Source organism: Solea solea, chromosome 10 (assembly GCF_958295425.1).
Source record: "Solea solea chromosome 10, fSolSol10.1, whole genome shotgun sequence".
Classification (NCBI taxonomy): Eukaryota; Metazoa; Chordata; class Actinopteri; order Pleuronectiformes; family Soleidae; genus Solea; species Solea solea.
In genome coordinates, this window is record NC_081143.1 from 8,392,814 (window position 1) to 8,417,429 (window position 24,616).

A 24,616-nucleotide genomic window follows, 5' to 3' on the forward strand; every position below is an offset into this window, starting at 1 on the left:
AATATTTGCTCATCATTAACTTCTCACTTGTTTGTCTGTCTGTGAGCAGCATAACTTAAAAAGGACTGATTTAGATGGAATGGAATGGGAGAAATTAGTAGATTTTGGTGGTGATCTGAACATGGGACAATTCCTAATCGTGCGAGATAGCAGTGTGCATTGATGTGGTGTGAAACTGAGCAGCATTGGCAGAGGTTTGTGCTCTCTGGGTGCTTTCTCTAGTTTTATTAAATGTGCCGTTATCTGGCTGCTTTGTTAGTCAAGTTAAGATCACAGCTCACGCACAGAGCAGAGAGTAATCAGAAACGTGTCGAAGTATCCTAGTTTCTGACTCAAGCTTCCACTGGGTCTTCAGGTTTCTTCAAATCAGGTTAAGAGCTGCTCTAGATTCCAGAAACTAGGATATGATGTTACAAACAAGTGGCAACTGGTCGTGACGTCACCCATAAGAATCTGAACTCTTAAAGTCTCCACAATTGCGAATTTGATGTTTTGCAATCAGAAATTCAGATGTGTCACCTGCAACCAGGCTCATGTTGGACGATGCCGACAGGTATGTCCACTCATATGATCTGTACTTCATCTTGTAATTTCCTCTAAATGTGAACAGGGTTTTTTTTAATTAAAAGATGCATTTTTTATATTGTCACATTGGCATCCTTGGGAGAACTGGAAGAGTTTAAATTGTTTTTCAAAGCAGTCACACTGCAAAAACCTGATCATAACTAGGATGTTTATCACATTGCTAAAACAGACATTTGTGTTGTGTCTAACATTCCCTGTGCCATAATTTGCAGGTTGATCTTTTAAATTATATTCAAGTAGACATTTTTAAAATGATGAAAAAAGCAACACTATGTAATTCTTATCACCTTAAAATAACAGGTTTAAACCTTTAACCTGACTTGTAATTAGGAGAAAGGTGCCTCTTTTATCACTGCACCAGAACATCTGTCCTTTCACTGCAGCCATTTTCAGACATTGTATGTACATATATTTGTTCCATTACTATGTTATAATGTTTATACATATAACCTATAGGCACTCTGATGAAATTCTTTTTTTTTTTCTTTTCCATTTTCACCTGCTATATAAGCACACCTGAGAAAAAGGTACTCAAAATGTTTGATGAAACACACTGCACCAAAAGCGTGAGCTCCGAGCCGCTGTGTCTGAAATCTGCACAACAGTGAGAGTAAGAGTCTGCTGAAGCAGGTGTCACTGTGCGTATATACATGAGTGAGTGTGTGTGTGTGTGTGTGTGTGTGTGTTCAGTGGACCTCCTGGAGAGCTTTGAGAACCACCCCCCCATCGTGTTGCCCAGCGCCGGGTTCAGAGTGGACTTGGACAGCGAGTGTGTGGAAGACAGCATCTACAGACAGCTGCTCTACATCCGCCATTACCTGTGGGGCCTGCGCACCAAGACGCAAACACACGCCAGCGCTCCCACCGTGCACACACACTCCAACGGAACCAACACAGCCGACTTGCAGGTCAAAAGAAGCTGTCAGCTACACACACACACACACACACACACAACCAGCAGTAATCCAGACCATGTGCCTCAGCAGCTGGGGTTGTTGAGGAGTTCCTTATAATCCCATAAATGAAAGACAAAAAACCCTATACTTCAGCCAAACCACACACACACACACATTCACAGAACCCTAGACATGGTTAAATCATGGTTAATCTGCTTAGTCTTTCGGGCTGTCTAATTAGTGCAAACGGCTGACGAGACCATAATCCCTGGTGTTACTGCACCCTCATATGTACACATACAGCACATGTAAGCACATATACATTCACAAATATGCCATTTAAACCGTAATCGTCTGTAAAGGGAAGTGTTGCACTTGTCCATTGCTGCAGACATGCTGTAGTTTAGGTGGAACGTGTTTGATACGCTGTAGAACATTTGTCTTTTTGTCGCCTTCTGCATCCCCACAAATTGACGTCACGTCATACAGGCTTCTTAAATCAATCTGTCCTGTCCCGACACAGAGGGAGCAGTTGCCCACGGCCCACAGCAGTCCTCGCTCTGCGGGTCCCGGGGACGAGGCGATGGCAGAGACGGCAGAGGACAGGGGACGGGACAGACCCTCAGGCCAAACACATACACACAGCCTCAGAAGGAATGGCACCATACACCACATACGAATGGCAAACCCTGACCCGTCCTGCCTCTTGACCCCTCCTAACACCCCACTCTACCCAGATGGAGTAGGGGTAGGAGGAGGAGGAGGAGGAGTGCATGGGCCAATTATATGTCCCAACACCCAGACTAATGGCTGTACCAGCAGAACTGCAACAGAATCGAAGAAGACCAATGGACTCATCGCCAATGGATTGGAGGGTAGGCTGAAATCTATACAGAAGTGGACAAAATAACAGGAACACAGTGATATAAGACAATATCAGGGGGAAACACAATAATAAGGATCAGTATAAGGATCATAAAGTTGTATTTTGCAGCTTAATACACTGTGTTTTTGCTATTTCGTTAAACTCTTTTACCTGTTTTTGAAACGTTACCCCAGAATAGGAGCTGATATTTAATGCAAATTTGACACAAAGCCTCCTCCCCTTTATCACACATTTATGTGTCTTTAAAAAAAATAGTCAGTCATACCTACATGAATACAACCCATCAAGAAGACACAGGACTTTCAAACAGCATTAATGAAACTGTATTTAATGTTAATGAGTCATGTCATGGCAGATACAGGCCATTAATAATGGATTATCCTGTTTTGAATTGCTGCACAATTTGTTATTAGTAGCACACGGCAAACAACGTACATACTGTACATTTCAGTGATGTACATTCTCTTATATAGAGATCATATTGTTACAAACTGGATGGATGCACATGATTACAAATAAGATTGTGTTCGTGCTTTTTAACTCAGCGGTTTTCAAACACAGCAAGATTTACATTTAGGTAAATGTTGATACAAGTCATGGCAGTACAATAAATTGACTTTAAGTGATAGTTAAGGCCTTTTTAAGTGTGGTAATGTGATGTACTGACACATCATCATTGCTGAGTATGATGTGTGTTTGAGACACAAAAGAAGGCTGACGACGAGGGAAAAACATTTTAGGTTTGGTCTATGATCTTAATAATTAGTCTGCTACGTTTTCTTGCTGTTTAACAACCTTTTTTGACTGGACGCTGGAGACTGTTTGTCTCCAGTGTCAAAGAAAAACTGCACTGCTGCCTCCAAGTTCAAACAGTTTTCTCTTAAGGCTTTAATGTTTGAAATGCAATCTTTAGATGTACATGTCACAAGCTAATGTGCCTGATTTTCTCATGGACTTTGGCGTGGAAGAGTGAGTGATTTACATAGTTAATTTTCTCGTCAGTAAAGGCCATTTCTTTAGAAATGATAAACCTTAGGCAGAGTAGATTTCATGAGATCAGTGACTTGTGTCTGCTGCTGACAGCCATGATTTCACTGAAAAGGGCTGTGCTTGTCCTCTGATGGTCCTCTTTGTAGTGGGGCCAGCAGGGGGCGCACACAGCTCAGAGAGTGCTGACGAGATGTCAGTATCTCATACTACCACACTTCAAAAGAAGCTGTAGTGTCACTTAAAAGTTGCATTAATCAATACTGTGTGCATCAACTGATTAAATTAATTAAAACTAACCCGTTAAAACTAACCCGTTCTATGATCATTGTTTTTTAACAAAACAATACAGATATTTTCTCTGTATTATTGTGACTGCAGGGTCACATAGTCAAATTTAGCCAAATTTAAAATATTAACCATGCATTAAATATATGTATGTATGTATGTATGTATGTATGTATGTATGTATATATGTATGTATGTATATATATATGTATATGTATATATGTATGTATGTATATATATATATGTATATGTATATATGTATATATGTATATATATATATGTATGTATGTTTATATATATATGTATGTGTATATATATATGTATGTATATATATGTATATATGTGTATATATATATGTATATATGTATATATATGTATATATGTATATATATATATATATGTATATATATAATGATGACTTTTTGGACTACATACTAAACTAGGACATTTTTGTCAAATTTTGGACGACATATTATACTATGACATGTTTGCAAAATTTTGGACGACATACTAAACTATGACATGTTACTCTAAGTCCCAAGTGGCCTGGTGGTGTAGTGGTTAGTAGGTCTTCACTATGTAACTTTTGCAAGAATATGCTGGGTTCAATCCCAGGTCTGGGATATTTCTGTGTGGAGTATGTGTGTCTCCAATGCCTTACTAAACATTGTTTTTTCATGTTGTACTATACTACAACATTTATGTGTGTCAAAAATGTCACGTGTTTCAGAACACAGTCTGTTTTGGTAAGGCATGGGAGCGACAGGGAGAACATACAAAACACACCACCACGCCACCATGCCGCTCATGTCTTGCAGTTGAATGTCCTAAATGACACAGTTTAGTATGTCGTCAAAAAACTCACCAAATAGTCAATGTTTAGTATGTCGTCCAAAAAGTCTCCAAAATGTCATAGTTTAGTATGTCGTCCAAAAAGTCACCAAAATGTCATAGTTTGTATAAATAATAAAAAAATACGACATTTTGGTCTCATAGGACCTTCGCCTGTAGGATGTGGTTACATGGTGGTGCAGTGGTTAGTGGAGTTCACCATTGTTGCTGTTGTAAGGAAGTGCTGGGTTCAATACGAAGTCTGGCATCTCGTGAAGTGATTCTTGTATGATCCCCCTGTCACTCCTATGTCTTACTAAAAGTCGTACGATAGTATGTCGTCCAAAATCGGAACAAAAAATCATAATATAGTATGTCGTCCAAAATGTGACAAAAAAGTCACAGTATAGTATGTTGTCCAAAATCGGTCAAAAAAGTCATAGTATAGTATGTCGTCTAAAATCGGTCAAAAAAGTCATAGTATAGTATGTCATCCAAAATGAGACCAAAAAGGTATAGTATAGTATGTCGTCCAAAATGCGACAACAACAAGATGTTTCAGGATATGTTATCCCCAGTGGTGTAATTGATTAAACACTGGTCCCGTAAACCAGGGATGTTGTGTTCAAGTCCCACCTGGAACAATTCTGTCATAGTATTTTGTCCCACAGATTGACATTTTGTCCGTGAGCACTTCCTCTATGTGTAAAAGAGTCTTGTTAGAATTTAGAATTTTGACCCTGGCAGGACTTGAAAATGCAACCTATTGATCTGTAGTATGTTGTCCAAAATCAATCAAAAAAGTCGTAGTATAGTATGTCGTCCAAAATCGGACCAAAAAATCATAATATAGTATGTCGTCCAAAATCGGTCAAAAAGTCATAGTAAAGTATGTCGTCCAAAATGTTCAAAAAAGTCATAGTATAGTATGTCGTCCAAAATGAGACCAAAAAGTCATAGTATAGTATGTCGTCCAAAATCAGTCAAAAAAGTCATAGTATAGTATGTCATCCAAAATGAGACAACAACAAGATGTGTCAGGATATGTTATCCCCAGTGGTGTAATTTATAAGACACTGGTCTCGTAAATCAGGGATTGTGTGTTCAAGTCCCACCTGGAACAATTCTGTCATAGTATGTTGTCCAAAGGATACTTTGTCCCACAGATTAACTTTTTGTCCATGAGCACTTCTGCTTTGTGTAACAGAGTCTTGTTAGAATTTTGAATTTTGACCCTGACAGGACTTGAAAATGCAACCTATTGATCTGTAGTATGTCGTCCAAAATCAATCAAAAAAGTCATAGTATTGTATGTCTTCCAAAATCGGTCGAAAAGTCGTACGATAGTATGTCGTCCAAAATCGTTAAAAAAGTCATAGTATAGTATGTCGTCCAAAATCGTTCAAAAAAGTCAGTGTATAGTATGTTGTCCAAAATCGGTCAAAAAAGTCATAGTATAGTATGTCGTCCAAAATCGGTCAAAAAAGTGATAGTATAGTATGTCGTCCAAAATAGGTCAAAAAGTCATACTATAGTATGTCGTCCAAAATAGGTCACAAAAGTCATAGTAAAGTATGTCGTCCAAAATGGTTCAAAAAAGTCATAGTATAGTATGTTGTCCAAAATAGGTCAAAAAGTCATAGTATAGTATGTCGTCTAAAATTGTTCAAAAAAGTCATAGTATAGTATGTCGTACAAATTTTGACAAAAAAGTCATAGTATAGTATGTCGTCCAAATTTTGATAAAAAAGTCATAGTATAGTATGTCGTCCAAAATCTGTCAAAAAAGTCATAGTATAGTATGTCGTCCAAATTTTGATAAAAAAGTCATAGTATAGTATGTCGTCCAAAATCTGTCAAAAAAGTCATAGTATAGTATGTCGTCCAAAATGAGACCAAAAAGTCATAGTATAGCATGTTGTCCAAAATGAGACCAAAAAGTCATAGTATTGTATGTTGTCCAAAATAGGTCAAAAAGTCATAGTATAGTATGTCGTCCAAAATCATTCCAAAAAGTCATAGTATAGTATGTCGTCCAAAATCGGTCAAGAAAAGTCATAGTAAAGTATGTCGTGCAAAATCGTTCAAAAAAGTCATAGTATATAGTATGTCGTCCAAATTTTGATAAAAAAGTCATAGTATAGTATGTTGTCCAAAATGAGACCAAAAAGTCATAGTATTGTATGTTGTCCAAAATAGGTCAAAAAGTCATAGTATAGTATGTCGTCCAAAATAGGTCAAAAGAGTCATAGTATAGTATGCCGTCCAAAATCGGTCAAAAAAGTCATAGTATAGTATGTCATCCAAAATCGTTCAAAAACGTCAGTGTATAGTATGTTGTCCAAAATCGGTCAAAAAAGTCATAGTATAGTATGTCGTCCAAAATCGGTCAAAAAAGTCATAGTATAGTATGTCGTCCAAAATAGGTCACAAAAGTCATAGTAAAGTATGTCGTCCAAAATGGTTCAAAAAAGTCATAGTATAGTATGTTGTCCAAAATAGGTCAAAAGTCATAGTATAGTATGTCGTCTAAAATTGTTCAAAAAAGTCATAGTATAGTATGTCGTCCAAATTTTGACAAAAAAGTCATAGTATATTATGTCGTCCAAAATCATTCAAAAAAGTCATAGTATAGTATGTCGTCCAAAATAAGATAACAACAAGATGGGTCAGGATATATTATCCCCAGTGGTGTAATTGACAAGACACTGGTCTCGTAAATCAGGGATTTTGTGTTCAAGTCCCACCTGGAACAATTCTGTCATAGTATGTTGTCCAAAGCAACTTTGTCCTACAGATTGACGTTTTGTCAGTGAGCACTTCCGCTATGTGTAACAGAGTCTTGTTAGAATTTTGAATTTTGACCCTGACAGGACTTGAAAATGCAACCTATTGATCTGTAGTATGTCGTCTAAAATCAATCAAAAAAGTCATTGTATAGTATGTCGTCCAAAATCGGTCGAAAAGTCGTACGATACTATGTTGTCCAAAATCGGTCAAAAAAGTCATAGTATAGTATGTCGTCCAAATTTTGACAAAAAAGTCATAGTATAGTATGTCGTCCAAATTTTGATAAAAAAGTCATAGTATAGTATGTCGTCCAAAATCTGTCAAAAAGGTCATAGTATAGTATGTCGTCCAAATTAGACCAAAAAGTCATAGTATAGTATGTTGTCCAAAATGAGACCAAAAAGTCATAGTATTGTATGTTGTCCAAAATAGGTCAAAAAGTCATAGTATAGTATGTCGTCCAAAATCATTCCAAAAAGTCATAGTATAGTATGTCGTCCAAAATCGGTCAAGAAAAGTCATAGTAAAGTATGTCGTGCAAAATCGTTCAAAAAAGTCATAGTATATAGTATGTCGTCCAAATTTTGATAAAAAAGTCATAGTATAGTATGTTGTCCAAAATGAGACCAAAAAGTCATAGTATTGTATGTTGTCCAAAATAGGTCAAAAAGTCATAGTATAGTATGTCGTCCAAAATAGGTCAAAAGAGTCATAGTATAGTATGCCGTCCAAAATCGGTCAAAAAAGTCATAGTATAGTATGTCATCCAAAATCGTTCAAAAACGTCAGTGTATAGTATGTTGTCCAAAATCGGTCAAAAAAGTCATAGTATAGTATGTCGTCCAAAATCGGTCAAAAAAGTCATAGTATAGTATGTCGTCCAAAATAGGTCACAAAAGTCATAGTAAAGTATGTCGTCCAAAATGGTTCAAAAAAGTCATAGTATAGTATGTTGTCCAAAATAGGTCAAAAGTCATAGTATAGTATGTCGTCTAAAATTGTTCAAAAAAGTCATAGTATAGTATGTCGTCCAAATTTTGACAAAAAAGTCATAGTATATTATGTCGTCCAAAATCATTCAAAAAAGTCATAGTATAGTATGTCGTCCAAAATAAGATAACAACAAGATGGGTCAGGATATATTATCCCCAGTGGTGTAATTGACAAGACACTGGTCTCGTAAATCAGGGATTTTGTGTTCAAGTCCCACCTGGAACAATTCTGTCATAGTAAGTTGTCCAAAGCAACTTTGTCCTACAGATTGACGTTTTGTCAGTGAGCACTTCCGCTATGTGTAACAGAGTCTTGTTAGAATTTTGAATTTTGACCCTGACAGGACTTGAAAATGCAACCTATTGATCTGTAGTATGTCGTCTAAAATCAATCAAAAAAGTCATTGTATAGTATGTCGTCCAAAAACGGTCGAAAAGTCGTACGATAGTATGTTGTCCAAAATCGGTCAAAAAAGTCATAGTATAGTATGTCGTCCAAATTTTGACAAAAAAGTCATAGTATAGTATGTCGTCCAAATTTTGATAAAAAAGTCATAGTATAGTATGTCGTCCAAAATCTGTCAAAAAAGTCATAGTATAGTATGTCGTCCAAATTAGACCAAAAAGTCATAGTATAGTATGTTGTCCAAAATGAGACCAAAAAGTCATAGTATTGTATGTTGTCCAAAATAGGTCAAAAAGTCATAGTATAGTATGTTGTCCAAAATAGGTCAAAAGAGTCATAGTATAGTATGCCGTCCAAAATCGGTCAAAAAAGTCATAGTATAGTATGTCATCCATAATCGTTCAAAAACGTCAGTGTATAGTATGTAGTCCAAAATCGGTCAAAAAAGTCATAGTATAGTATGTCGTCCAAAATCGGTCAAAAAAGTGATAGTATAGTATGTCGTCCAAAATAGGTCACAAAAGTCATAGTAAAGTATGTCGTCCAAAATTGTTCAAAAAAGTCGTAGTATAGTATGTTGTCCAAAATAGGTCAAAAAGTCATAGTATATGTATGTCGTCCAAATTTTGACAAAAAAGTCATAGTATATTATGTCGTCCAAAATCATTCAAAAAAGTCATAGTATAGTATGTCGTCCAAAATAAGATAACAACAAGATGGGTCAGGATATATTATCCCCAGTGGTGTAATTGACAAGACACTGGTCTCGTAAATCAGGGATTTTGTGTTCAAGTCCCACCTGGAACAATTCTGTCATAGTATGTTGTCCAAAGCAACTTTGTCCTACAGATTGACGTTTTGTCAGTGAGCACTTCCGCTATGTGTAACAGAGTCTTGTTAGAATTTTGAATTTTGACCCTGACAGGACTTGAAAATGCAACCTATTGATCTGTAGTATGTCGTCTAAAATCAATCAAAAAAGTCATTGTATAGTATGTCGTCCAAAATCGGTCGAAAAGTCGTACGATAGTATGTTGTCCAAAATCGGTCAAAAAAGTCATAGTAAAGTATGTCGTCCAAAATTGTTCAAAAAAGTCGTAGTATAGTATGTTGTCCAAAATAGGTCAAAAAGTCATAGTATATGTATGTCGTCCAAATTTTGACAAAAAAGTCATAGTATATTATGTCGTCCAAAATCATTCAAAAAAGTCATAGTATAGTATGTCGTCCAAAATAAGATAACAACAAGATGGGTCAGGATATATTATCCCCAGTGGTGTAATTGACAAGACACTGGTCTCGTAAATCAGGGATTTTGTGTTCAAGTCCCACCTGGAACAATTCTGTCATAGTATGTTGTCCAAAGCAACTTTGTCCTACAGATTGACGTTTTGTCAGTGAGCACTTCCGCTATGTGTAACAGAGTCTTGTTAGAATTTTGAATTTTGACCCTGACAGGACTTGAAAATGCAACCTATTGATCTGTAGTATGTCGTCTAAAATCAATCAAAAAAGTCATTGTATAGTATGTCGTCCAAAATCGGTCGAAAAGTCGTACGATAGTATGTTGTCCAAAATCGGTCAAAAAAGTCATAGTATAGTATGTCGTCCAAATTTTGACAAAAAAGTCATAGTATAGTATGTCGTCCAAATTTTGATAAAAAAGTCATAGTATAGTATGTCGTCCAAAATCTGTCAAAAAAGTCATAGTATAGTATGTCGTCCAAATTAGACCAAAAAGTCATAGTATAGTATGTTGTCCAAAATGAGACCAAAAAGTCATAGTATTGTATGTTGTCCAAAATAGGTCAAAAAGTCATAGTATAGTATGTTGTCCAAAATAGGTCAAAAGAGTCATAGTATAGTATGCCGTCCAAAATCGGTCAAAAAAGTCATAGTATAGTATGTCATCCATAATCGTTCAAAAACGTCAGTGTATAGTATGTAGTCCAAAATCGGTCAAAAAAGTCATAGTATAGTATGTCGTCCAAAATCGGTCAAAAAAGTGATAGTATAGTATGTCGTCCAAAATAGGTCACAAAAGTCATAGTAAAGTATGTCGTCCAAAATTGTTCAAAAAAGTCGTAGTATAGTATGTTGTCCAAAATAGGTCAAAAAGTCATAGTATATGTATGTCGTCCAAATTTTGACAAAAAAGTCATAGTATATTATGTCGTCCAAAATCATTCAAAAAAGTCATAGTATAGTATGTCGTCCAAAATAAGATAACAACAAGATGGGTCAGGATATATTATCCCCAGTGGTGTAATTGACAAGACACTGGTCTCGTAAATCAGGGATTTTGTGTTCAAGTCCCACCTGGAACAATTCTGTCATAGTATGTTGTCCAAAGCAACTTTGTCCTACAGATTGACGTTTTGTCAGTGAGCACTTCCGCTATGTGTAACAGAGTCTTGTTAGAATTTTGAATTTTGACCCTGACAGGACTTGAAAATGCAACCTATTGATCTGTAGTATGTCGTCTAAAATCAATCAAAAAAGTCATTGTATAGTATGTCGTCCAAAATCGGTCGAAAAGTCGTACGATAGTATGTTGTCCAAAATCGGTCAAAAAAGTCATAGTATAGTATGTCGTCCAAATTTTGACAAAAAAGTCATAGTATAGTATGTCGTCCAAATTTTGATAAAAAAGTCATAGTATAGTATGTCGTCCAAAATCTGTCAAAAAAGTCATAGTATAGTATGTCGTCCAAATTAGACCAAAAAGTCATAGTATAGTATGTTGTCCAAAATGAGACCAAAAAGTCATAGTATTGTATGTTGTCCAAAATAGGTCAAAAAGTCATAGTATAGTATGTTGTCCAAAATAGGTCAAAAGAGTCATAGTATAGTATGCCGTCCAAAATCGGTCAAAAGAGTCATAGTATAGTATGCCGTCCAAAATCGGTCAAAAAAGTCATAGTATAGTATGTCATCCATAATCGTTCAAAAACGTCAGTGTATAGTATGTAGTCCAAAATCGGTCAAAAAAGTCATAGTATAGTATGTCGTCCAAAATCGGTCAAAAAAGTGATAGTATAGTATGTCGTCCAAAATAGGTCACAAAAGTCATAGTAAAGTATGTCGTCCAAAATTGTTCAAAAAAGTCATAGTATAGTATGTCGTCCAAAATAAGATAACAACAAGATGGGTCAGGATATATTATCCCCAGTGGTGTAATTGACAAGACACTGGTCTCGTAAATCAGGGATTTTGTGTTCAAGTCCCACCTGGAACAATTCTGTCATAGTATGTTGTCCAAAGCAACTTTGTCCTACAGATTGACGTTTTGTCAGTGAGCACTTCCGCTATGTGTAACAGAGTCTTGTTAGAATTTTGAATTTTGACCCTGACAGGACTTGAAAATGCAACCTATTGATCTGTAGTATGTCGTCTAAAATCAATCAAAAAAGTCATTGTATAGTATGTCGTCCAAAATCGGTCGAAAAGTCGTACGATAGTATGTTGTCCAAAATCGGTCAAAAAAGTCATAGTATAGTATGTCGTCCAAATTTTGACAAAAAAGTCATAGTATAGTATGTCGTCCAAATTTTGATAAAAAAGTCATAGTATAGTATGTCGTCCAAAATCTGTCAAAAAAGTCATAGTATAGTATGTCGTCCAAATTAGACCAAAAAGTCATAGTATAGTATGTTGTCCAAAATGAGACCAAAAAGTCATAGTATTGTATGTTGTCCAAAATAGGTCAAAAAGTCATAGTATAGTATGTTGTCCAAAATAGGTCAAAAGAGTCATAGTATAGTATGCCGTCCAAAATCGGTCAAAAAAGTCATAGTATAGTATGTCATCCATAATCGTTCAAAAACGTCAGTGTATAGTATGTAGTCCAAAATCGGTCAAAAAAGTCATAGTATAGTATGTCGTCCAAAATCGGTCAAAAAAGTGATAGTATAGTATGTCGTCCAAAATGGTTCACAAAAGTCATAGTAAAGTATGTCGTCCAAAATGGTTCAAAAAAGTCATAGTATAGTATGTTGTCCAAAATAGGTCAAAAGTCATAGTATAGTATGTCGTCTAAAATTGTTCAAAAAAGTCATAGTATAGTATGTCGTCCAAATTTTGACAAAAAAGTCATAGTATATTATGTCGTCCAAAATCATTCAAAAAAGTCATAGTATAGTATGTCGTCCAAAATAAGATAACAACAAGATGGGTCAGGATATATTATCCGCAGTGGTGTAATTGACAAGACACTGGTCTCGTAAATCAGGGATTTTGTGTTCAAGTCCCACCTGGAACAATTCTGTCATAGTATGTTGTCCAAAGCAACTTTGTCCTACAGATTGACGTTTTGTCAGTGAGCACTTCCGCTATGTGTAACAGAGTCTTGTTAGAATTTTGAATTTTGACCCTGACAGGACTTGAAAATGCAACCTATTGATCTGTAGTATGTCGTCTAAAATCAATCAAAAAAGTCATTGTATAGTATGTCGTCCAAAATCGGTCGAAAAGTCGTACGATAGTATGTTGTCCAAAATCGGTCAAAAAAGTCATAGTATAGTATGTCGTCCAAATTTTGACAAAAAAAGTCATAGTATAGTATGTCGTCCAAATTTTGATAAAAAAGTCATAGTATAGTATGTCGTCCAAAATCTGTCAAAAAAGTCATAGTATAGTATGTCGTCCAAATTAGACCAAAAAGTCATAGTATAGTATGTTGTCCAAAATGAGACCAAAAAGTCATAGTATTGTATGTTGTCCAAAATAGGTCAAAAAGTCATAGTATAGTATGTTGTCCAAAATAGGTCAAAAGAGTCATAGTATAGTATGCCGTCCAAAATCGGTCAAAAGAGTCATAGTATAGTATGCCGTCCAAAATCGGTCAAAAAAGTCATAGTATAGTATGTCATCCATAATCGTTCAAAAACGTCAGTGTATAGTATGTAGTCCAAAATCGGTCAAAAAAGTCATAGTATAGTATGTCGTCCAAAATCGGTCAAAAAAGTGATAGTATAGTATGTCGTCCAAAATAGGTCACAAAAGTCATAGTAAAGTATGTCGTCCAAAATTGTTCAAAAAAGTCGTAGTATAGTATGTTGTCCAAAATAGGTCAAAAAGTCATAGTATAGTATGTCGTCCAAATTTTGACAAAAAAGTCATAGTATATTATGTCGTCCAAAATCATTCAAAAAAGTCATAGTATAGTATGTCGTCCAAAATAAGATAACAACAAGATGGGTCAGGATATATTATCCCCAGTGGTGTAATTGACAAGACACTGGTCTCGTAAATCAGGGATTTTGTGTTCAAGTCCCACCTGGAACAATTCTGTCATAGTATGTTGTCCAAAGCAACTTTGTCCTACAGATTGACGTTTTGTCAGTGAGCACTTCCGCTATGTGTAACAGAGTCTTGTTAGAATTTTGAATTTTGACCCTGACAGGACTTGAAAATGCAACCTATTGATCTGTAGTATGTCGTCTAAAATCAATCAAAAAAGTCATTGTATAGTATGTCGTCCAAAATCGGTCGAAAAGTCGTACGATAGTATGTTGTCCAAAATCGGTCAAAAAAGTCATAGTATAGTATGTCGTCCAAATTTTGACAAAAAAGTCATAGTATAGTATGTCGTCCAAATTTTGATAAAAAAGTCATAGTATAGTATGTCGTCCAAAATCTGTCAAAAAAGTCATAGTATAGTATGTCGTCCAAATTAGACCAAAAAGTCATAGTATAGTATGTTGTCCAAAATGAGACCAAAAAGTCATAGTATTGTATGTTGTCCAAAATAGGTCAAAAAGTCATAGTATAGTATGTTGTCCAAAATAGGTCAAAAGAGTCATAGTATAGTATGCCGTCCAAAATCGGTCAAAAAAGTCATAGTATAGTATGTCATCCATAATCGTTCAAAAACGTCAGTGTATAGTATGTAGTCCAAAATCGGTCAAAAAAGTCATAGTATAGTATGTCGTCCAAAATCGGTCAAAAAAGTCATAGTATAGTATGTCGTCCAAAATGGTTCACAAAAGTCATAGTAAAGTATGTCGTCCAAAATGGTTCAAAAAAGTCATAGTATAGTATGTTGTCCAAAATAGGTCAAAAGTCATAGTATAGTATGTCGTCTAAAATTGTTCAAAAAAGTCATAGTATAGTATGTCGTCCAAATTTTGACAAAAAAGTCATAGTATATTATGTCGTCCAAAATCATTCAAAAAAGTCATAGTATAGTATGTCGTCCAAAATAAGATAACAACAAGATGGGTCAGGATATATTATCCCCAGTGGTGTAATTGACAAGACACTGGTCTCGTAAATCAGGGATTTTGTGTTCAAGTCCCACCTGGAACAATTCTGTCATAGTAAGTTGTCCAAAGCAACTTTGTCCTACAGATTGACGTTTTGTCAGTGAGCACTTCCGCTATGTGTAACAGAGTCTTGTTAGAATTTTGAATTTTGACCCTGACAGGACTTGAAAATGCAACCTATTGATCTGTAGTATGTCGTCTAAAATCAATCAAAAAAGTCATTGTATAGTATGTCGTCCAAAATCGGTCGAAAAGTCGTACGATAGTATGTTGTCCAAAATCGGTCAAAAAAGTCATAGTATAGTATGTCGTCCAAATTTTGACAAAAAAGTCATAGTATAGTATGTCGTCCAAATTTTGATAAAAAAGTCATAGTATAGTATGTCGTCCAAAATCTGTCAAAAAAGTCATAGTATAGTATGTCGTCCAAATTAGACCAAAAAGTCATAGTATAGTATGTTGTCCAAAATGAGACCAAAAAGTCATAGTATTGTATGTTGTCCAAAATAGGTCAAAAAGTCATAGTATAGTATGTTGTCCAAAATAGGTCAAAAGAGTCATAGTATAGTATGCCGTCCAAAATCGGTCAAAAAAGTCATAGTATAGTATGTCATCCATAATCGTTCAAAAACGTCAGTGTATAGTATGTAGTCCAAAATCGGTCAAAAAAGTCATAGTATAGTATGTCGTCCAAAATCGGTCAAAAAAGTGATAGTATAGTATGTCGTCCAAAATAGGTCACAAAAGTCATAGTAAAGTATGTCGTCCAAAATTGTTCAAAAAAGTCGTAGTATAGTATGTTGTCCAAAATAGGTCAAAAAGTCATAGTATAGTATGTCGTCCAAATTTTGACAAAAAAGTCATAGTATATTATGTCGTCCAAAATCATTCAAATAAGTCATAGTATAGTATGTCGTCCAAAATAAGATAACAACAAGATGTGTCAGGATAGATTATCCCCAGTGGTGTAATTGACAAGACACTGGTCTCGTAAATCAGGGATTGTGTGTTCAAGTCCCACCTGGAACAATTCTGTCATAGTATGTTGTCCAAAGCAACTTTGTCCTACATATTGACGTTTTGTCAGTGAGCACTTCCGCTATGTGTAACAGAGTCTTGTTAGAATTTTGAATTTTGACCCTGACAGGACTTGAAAATGCAACCTATTGATCTATAGTATGTTGTCTAAAATCAATCAAAAAAGTCATTGTATAGTATGTCGTCCAAAATCGGTCGAAAAGTCGTACGATAGTATGTTGTCCAAAATCGGTCAAAAAAGTCATAGTATAGTATGTCGTCCAAATTTTGACAAAAAAGTCATAGTATAGTATGTCGTGCAAAATCGTTCAAAAAAGTCATAGTATATAGTATGTCGTCCAAATTTTGATAAAAAAGTCATAGTATAGTATGTCGTCCAAAATCTGTCAAAAAAGTCATGTATAGTATGTCATCCGAAATCAGTCAAAAAGTCATAGTATAGTATGTTGTCCAAAATGAGACCAAAAAGTCATAGTATTGTATGTTGTCCAAAATAGGTCACAAAGACATAGTAAAGTATGTCGTGCAAAATCGTTCAAAAAAGTCATAGTATAGTGTGTCGTGCAAAATCGTTCAAAAAAGTCTTAGTGAGTATGCCGTCCAAAATCTGTCAAAAAAGTCATAGTATAGTATGTCGTCCGAAATCAGTCAAAAAAGTGTAGTATAGTATGTCGTCCAAAATGAGACCAAAAAGTCAAAGTATAGTATGTTGTCCAAAATAGGACAAAAAGTCATAGTATAGTATGTCGTCCAAATTTTGACAAAAAAGTCATAGTATAGTATGTCGTCCAAAATGAGACCAAAAAGTCATATTATAGTATGTCGTCCAAAATGAGACTAAAAAGTCATAGTATAGTATGTCGTCCAAAATCGGTCAAAAAAGTCATAGTATAGTATGTCGTCCAAAATCAGTCAAAAAAGTCATAGTATAGTATGTCGTCCAAAATGAGACCAAAAAGTCATAGTGTAGTATGTCGTCCAAATTTTTATAAAAAAGTCATAGTATAGTATGTCGTCCAAAATCTGTCAAAAAAGTCATAGTATAGTATGTTGTCCAAAATGAGACCAAAAAGTCATAGTATAGTATGTTGTCCAAAATAGGTCAAAAAGTCATAGTATAGTATGTCGTCCAAAATCGGTCAAAAAAGTCATAGTATAGTATGTCGTCCAAAATGAGACAAAAAAGTCATAGTATAGTATGTCGTCCAAAATGAGACCAAAAAGTCATAGTATAGAATGTCTAGCAAAATCGTTCAAAAAAGTCATAGTATATAGTATGTCGTCCAAATGTTAATAAAAAAGTCATCGTATAGTATGTCGTCCAAAATCGGTCAAAAAAGTCATAGTATAGTATGTCGTCCGAAATCAGTCAAAAAAGTCATAGTATAGTATGTTGTCCAAAATAGGTCAAAAAGTCATAGTATAGTATGTTGTCCAAAATAGGTCAAAAAGTCATAGTATAGTATGTTGTCCAAAATAGGTCAAAAAAGTCATAGTATAGTATGTCGTCCGAAATCAGTCAAAAAAGTCATAGTATAGTATGTCGTCCAAAATGAGACCAAAAAGTCATAGTATAGTATGTCGTCCAAAATAGGTCAAAAAGTCATAGTATAGTATGTCGTCCAAAATCGGTCAAAAAAGTCATAGTATAGTATGTCGTCCAAAATAGGTCAAAAAGTCATAGTATAGTATGTCGTCCAAAATAGGTCAAAAAAGTCATAGTATAGTATGTCGTCCAAAATGAGACCAAAAAGTCATAGTATAGTATGTCGTCCAAAATGAGACCAAAAAGTCATAGTATAGTATGTCGTCCAAAATAGGTAAAAAAAGTCATAGTATAGTATGTCGTCCAAAATAGGTAAAAAAAGTCATAGTATAGTATGTCGTCCAAAATCTTTCAAAAAGTCATAGTATAGTATGTCGTCCAAAATAGGTACAAAAAGTCATAGTATAGTATGTCGTCCAAAATAGGTAAAAAAAGTCATAGTATAGTATGTCGTCCAAAATCTTTCAAAAAGTCATATTATAGTATGTCGTCCAAAATCAGTCAAAAAAGTCATAATATAGTATTTCGTCCAAAGTCAGTTAAAAAAGTCATAGTATAGTATGTTGTCCAAAATGAGAACAAAAAGTCATAGTATAGTATGTCGTCCAAAATGAGACCAAAAAGTCATAGTATAGTATGTCGTCCAAAATGAGACTAAAAAGTCATAGTATAGTATGTTGTCCAAAATCAGTCAAAAAAGTCATAGTATAGTATGTCGTCCAAAATCGGTCAAAAAAGTCATAGTATAGTATGTCGTCCAAAATCAGTCAAAAAAGTCATAGTATAGTATGTCGTCCAAAATGAGACCAAAAAGTCATAGTGTAGTATGTCATCCAAATTTTAATAAAAAAGTCATAGTATAGTATGTCGCCCAAAATCTGTCAAAAAAGTCATAGTATAGTATGTCGTCCGAAATCAGTCAAAAAAGTCATAGTATAGTATGTTGTCCAAAATGAGACCAAAAAGTCATAGTATAGCATGTTGTCCAAAATAGGTCAAAAAGTCATAGTATAGTATGTCGTCCAAAATCAGTCAAAAAAGTCATAGTATAGTATGTCGTCCAAAATGAGACCAAAAAGTCATAGTATAGTATGTCGTCCAAAATTTTTCAAAAAAGTCATAGTATAGTATGTCGTCCAAAATGAGACCAAAAAGTCATAGTATAGTATGTCGTCCAAAATTTTTCAAGAAAGTCATAGTATAGTATGTCGGCCAAAATGAGACCAAAAAGTCATAGTATAGTATGTCGTCCAAAATCGTTAAAAAAGTCATAGTATAGTATGTCGTCCAAAATCGTTAAAAAAGTCATAGTATAGTATGTTGTCCGAAATCAGTCAAAAAAGTCATAGTATGTCGTCCGAAATCAATCAAAAAAGCCATAGTATAGTATGTCGTCCAAAATCAGTCAAAAAAGTCATTGTATAGTATTTCGTCCAAAGTCAGTTAAAAAAGTCATAGTATAGTATGTTGTCCGAAATGAGACCAAAAAGTAATAGTATAGTATGTCGTCCAAAATCGTTAAAAAAGTCATAGTATAGTATGTCGTTAAAATTTTGACAAAAAAGTCATAGTATAGTATGTCATCCAAAATGAGACCAAAAAGTCATAGTATAGTATGTTGTCCAAAATCAGTCAAAAAAGTCATTGTATAGTATGTCGTCCAAAATCGTTCAAAAAAGTCATAGTATAGTATGTTGTCCAAAATAGGTCAAAAAGTCATAGTATAGTATGTTGTCCAAAATCGGTCAAAAAAGTCATAGTATAGTATGTCGTCCAAAATCGGTCAAAAAAGTCTTAGTATAGTATGTGGTCCAAAAGCATAGTTTAGTATGTTGGCCAAAAAGTCACTAAAATGTCATAGTTAGACGATATACTAAACTATGACATTTTATCACATTTTAGACGACATACTAAACTATGGCATTTTTGTCAAATTTTGGACGACATATGACATTTTGGTTACTTTTTGGATGACATATTAAACTATGACATTTTGGTTACTTTTTGGACGACATTAAACTATGACATTTTGGACGACATACTAAACTATGACATTTTTGTCAAAATTTTGGACGACATACTAAACTATGAAATTTTTGTCAGATTTTGGACGACATACAAAACTATGACATTTTTGTCAGATTTTGGACAACATACTGAACTATGACTTTTTGGTGATTTTTTTGACGACATACTAAACTATGACATTTTTGTCAACATTTTGGACGACATACTAAACTATGACATTTTTTTAAATTTTGGACTACAAACTAAACTATGACATTTTGGACAACTTTTTTAGTGGAACCATCCTTTAAAACACCAAGTTGCATTATAAAATCTGAAAATGGCCAAAAAAAATAAAACTTAAACTCGTTGAAAAAACCTGTATGTATCAAGCCATGTATCAAACATTTCAGTTAAGTGAGAAAAGTCTGTTTAAAGTTTTAACCACGTCTCTACGTTAAAGTATGACAACACTGTGAGGCTCCATGTGGAAAGTATTCGCAGTCTTTGCAATTTTTGGTGCCATTGGTTGCTCGAAACGCTTAAAAAGGAATAGCACGCCATTCCCGATCAAACCACAGGGTTAGGGTTTTGATACAGGATGTTTGGGGGTTTTCTCAAAACTGTGGGAAGAGTTACGCGCCAAACTTTTGGGTGGAACAATAACAATTCAATGCAGAGAGACTCACAAGACTCCCGGCCCCCATAGTCCTTTCACGCATGCACCTGTCCCTCTTCAAAACCTCTGAGAAACAGAGAAAACTGCATGTTTTAATAGATATCAAAACTTTGAGTTCGGGGAGAAATGTCCCAAGTCTTGTGACAGTTTTTTGGGATTTTTGTTGCCATGGTTACTCACGATTCCCGATCAAACCGCACGTTTTGATATAGGATGCTCCTTTGCATGTGTCTCAGTATCTGTGTGCGTCTCTTGTACAACCCCATAGCAAGACCCTGTGTGTGTGTGTTTGTGTGTGGGTGTCTGTGGATTTTGGGTGTCCGTGTCTTCTGCAGGGTGTATTAGTGGGTGTGAGTTTCCTTTCCCTGTATCCTCCCCTGGCGCCCCTCCCCTCCCTGATGACTTGTGTGTGGTGTTTGTAGTGGAACTGGACAAGGGACCCTACGGACTGGGCATGGGACTCATAGACGGCCTGGTGAGTAACCAGAGTTTCATTCAAACATTGATATCTAAGCCTGATTCTTCACATTCTTATGGTGAAAATTACATGAAAACATTGCCAGATTTTCCAAAAATAAAGAAACAAGTAGCTGCACTCATACGTGGCGTTCCACTGTGTTTATACACATACACACTTCCTCCAACATTACATGTTTCATTTATAGATATTGAATCTATGTGGTTAATTAACAGGTGGAGATTAAGAGTGAAAGGGGAGAATTGTCATATGATGAGAGGAAATGACAAAACAATCAGCTCCTATGTCACTGCAGGAACTTTTCTCATTTACCCGGGATTTTGAAAAACCTCAACCTGAAGACCACATTTTACAGTCAAGTGACTCTTTTTCAAAAAAGTGACAAATCTAGCAAGTTTTTCTGGTGTTAGAGACTGTTGGAGACACTGAGGTGAAAGTATGCATCATTCTAAAGGTCTTTGCACACCAGACGGCACGAAAGATTACCTGGAATTCTTTTCCCCAGGTAAATATGTTCCTGGCAATAAACCATTAATATCCACAGATAATAAGTGAAAGAAAGAGGGAGGGATGGCCTTAGGTAATCATGGCTGTAATTCCCGATTTTTTTTTCTGGTCCTGGAGAAAAGTCTGTCGTCAACTTCTCCTCTTTCAGTCGTATAGAATTAAATTAAATCTCCACTGCAGATCCTGCTTTTTCTTTTATAGTTGAGACATTTTTGAGACGAGCACCGGGGCTTTCATGTTCAGTGTTGTAAGGCATGTCTCTGCCGACATCCCATGTGTTCAACTGTGACACGCTGCATTATTGGCTGGGTGGCAGCGTGTGGTGCAACACAGCAAAACAAATTTTTTTTTTATATATATATATATATCAGTCTCTATGGTGTTTTCTGTCTTAATGTTATAAAATGTCTTACATATAGTTCCTTTAACAGATATTATTAGGTGCACTTAACACATTGTTGACATACTGTACATGTACAAGTAAGTATATCATTTTCTAAAAGATTTGACTTTATACACTATCATCCACTCATCGATGATTCACAGGAGTTATTCACACATTAAACACAGATTACTAAGTCAACCTTACACTACACTCATGTAGTACTGTAGTGTAGTGTTCATACTGCTCACACTAACACTCGTCCCTCCCGCAGCACACTCCACTCAACGCTCCAGGCATTTATATCCGGACCCTGATCCCTGACGGACCTGCTGCCTCCGACGGCAGACTGAGGATCGGAGACCGCATCCTGGCCGTGAACGGGACGAGTCTGATCGGTGCGGACTACCAGAGGTACAGACCGTGTTCCTGTTGTGCTGCCTGTCAGAGATTTATGATACAGGTGGTTGATGCTGACACGAAAGACAGAGTGAGCGGTCCCACAATGACTGTACCCATTGCCTTCACCCTCTTAGGTGAATCAATTCACTTGATTTATTGGCGCGAGGCTCAGACAGTGATGCCCCTTCATCCCGTCTCTGTCTCTGTCTCTGTCTCTGCTGAGCTTCATGTAACAAGACTCTTTCTCCCCCCCCCCCCCGTCTGCTTCCTCCTATGTTCTCCGTGCAGCGCGGTGGATCTGATTCGTCTGGGAGGAGGTCGACTTCGCTTCCTGGTCGCCAAGTCTGACCCCGAGGTCTCAGAGAAGATCAGCGCGTCCTCCTGCTGACCACGTCCACTGCCCCACTCAGAAACACACACACACACACACTACAGGAGAGGTAGGACAGCGAAGGGACACAGACACGGCGAATCCTCCACGCTTACACATACGCGGCATGAAATATGAATGTGAAAACTACTGTCAGCACAAAGCCAAGCAATCGAACTGGAGGTAGCACTCCATCATCACTCCACACCATGACTTCCAGACCTGTCTCACTCCTGTGAGACACTCCTGTCTGTGTGACAGCGGTTGAAAAGCACAGTCAAATTTTCACATGTCTAATTCACCACTGGGCTGTTGGAGCATGAGTGCACATTGGGTTTAGTGTCGTATAATATTTCAGGTGTTAAGTAGCATGGTACAACAGTTTCCCAGCTGTCACACAAGTGGACTCCTGAAACCATGGCGACGACATCAGTCTTACCCGGTGCTTTATAAGAGTGGAGTGTTTTATAAAGCCGTTTGAAACATTACGTATGAATGTTGACTCTTGCACTAACAGAGGAGGAAAACTCACAAACGTGTCAATGTACAGCTCAGATGAACTTTGACCTCCACTCAAAGAAGAAAACAAACAGCCGTGCAGCTGCTGTGGGACTTGAATTAAGAACCAGCTGCACAGTCCCGATGTGTATAAACCCACCCCTTTTTTTGTGACTACATTATGTATGTATCTGGTTAAGACGTGTAAATAACTGTAAATATTTAACACTCGGTCATCTACAAATGTACTTGTTGAACTTTTTTCAGAACTGTATTGCTCAGTGAATACTGATATCTACTGATGAGGAGTATTTTCAGGTGAGAGGGATCCACCTTAAGTGTTGTGTCATTTTTCAAAAGTGGAATCATTTGTTTTAACGACAATTAGCGCAGCTGTAGAACATCCACAGATTGTTCAAGGGTTTACAAAAGAGCATGTATGAAATGATGCAGATGCTGTCTTTCCTGGAAACACCCATTCACTGAACTGCAGTTTTCAGAGGGGGCTATTTCTTATTATAGTAAATGGTTCCAATGAAGAATGTCTGAAGATTATCCAGAGTAACAGAGATTATTTCATATGTATATATACATATATGTGTATACATATAGATATATACACATATATAAATACACACAGTATATATACAGGTGGTGCCACAAATCTAAGGTTGCACTGAAGTCCAGACATTTCCCTGAAATGATGCTCCAGACATTTTCTTGCCAGCTCCCAAATCAAATTTCCAGTGAGTCCACACCAGAACACCGCAGCGACCTAAGGTGTCTCACCTCCTCCGTGCTCAACCCAGACACCAACCCCTCGGCCTCGTCTGAATGTTTTTGATATTTTCCTGCTGTGTTCCTCATATTTTAACATTTAACACTGGCAAACTCAGGGAAATGTCTACTCCACATCGTCTCCAAGAGGAAAATCTAAAAATCTAGGCAAGAAAAACATTGTACTGATCCAGAACATTAGAACAGCCGTTCTGAATTGAAGGTTTTAGGTACAAGCCTCAGTGTCTCATCCCAGATCTGTAGTGATCCCCAGAGGTATCACATTGTGAGCTGTGATCCACTTTCAAAACTCTTGTGGACATTTTGCAGCAGAGCGTTATTTGCAGCAAAAAACATGACGGGTTATTTTCAGTATAACTGCTGAATATTCTAAAATGAGTTAATGGTCGTTTAGTCTGTTCAGCACCCAGAGCTTTTACGACCAAAGGATTTGCTTTCCCAAATTTGCCACTTTTACTCCTTTCCAACACTAATGTGAAGACACTCTTTGTGGTTTTGTGTTGTTACAATGTCTGTTGAACTAGTTTTAATTTCTTAATTATTACACACACGTCAACATCAGTCTTGTTTTACTCTCAAGTTCCGATTCCGGTCCTTTGCAGTGACATTTCCAAGGTTTGTTGGCCTCATACATGTCTGTTCTTCTCTGGTCATTATTTATACTGTTAAAAATGATGCTACTTGATAATAAACAGTGTTGGACAATTGTACTTTTCTGCTTTGAAACTGTAAAAGTGTGACTGCAACACAGACAGAGTGGAACCGTACCCTGGACTTCATTTCATTTCATTCATTCATCTTCTAACCGCTTTATCCTCCACATGAGGGTCATGGGGGGTTGCTGGTGCCAATCCCAGTAAAAAGATAGTCCATCATCATTTTAGAGTGTCCAATTTGCCTAATTCCCAAATCTGCATGTTCTTGGACTGTGGAGAAAAAGCATATTTCGCAGTAATACCGTAAGACCTGGTCGTGAACCCAGGT

At 36.2% G+C, this 24,616-nt stretch overlaps 1 protein-coding gene across 4 annotated transcripts in view; it reads left to right on the forward strand.

The window, feature by feature from the left end:
- Window positions 1–24,616, forward strand: part of radil (Ras association and DIL domains) — a 43,542-nt gene extending 18,926 nt beyond the window's left edge. For 3 of the 4 annotated variants that reach the window (XM_058640294.1, XM_058640295.1, XM_058640298.1), the window contains 5 exons: window positions 1,276–1,493; window positions 2,005–2,356; window positions 20,533–20,672; window positions 21,839–21,978; window positions 22,255–24,616. In XM_058640294.1, the coding sequence (XP_058496277.1) occupies window positions 1,276–1,493; window positions 2,005–2,356; window positions 20,533–20,672; window positions 21,839–21,978; window positions 22,255–22,354 (950 nt within the window). In that variant the 3' untranslated portion in view covers window positions 22,355–24,616. The remainder of the gene's footprint in view (window positions 1–1,275; window positions 1,494–2,004; window positions 2,357–20,532; window positions 20,673–21,838; window positions 21,979–22,254) is intronic. The other variant, XM_058640297.1, reaches the window with a different exon arrangement.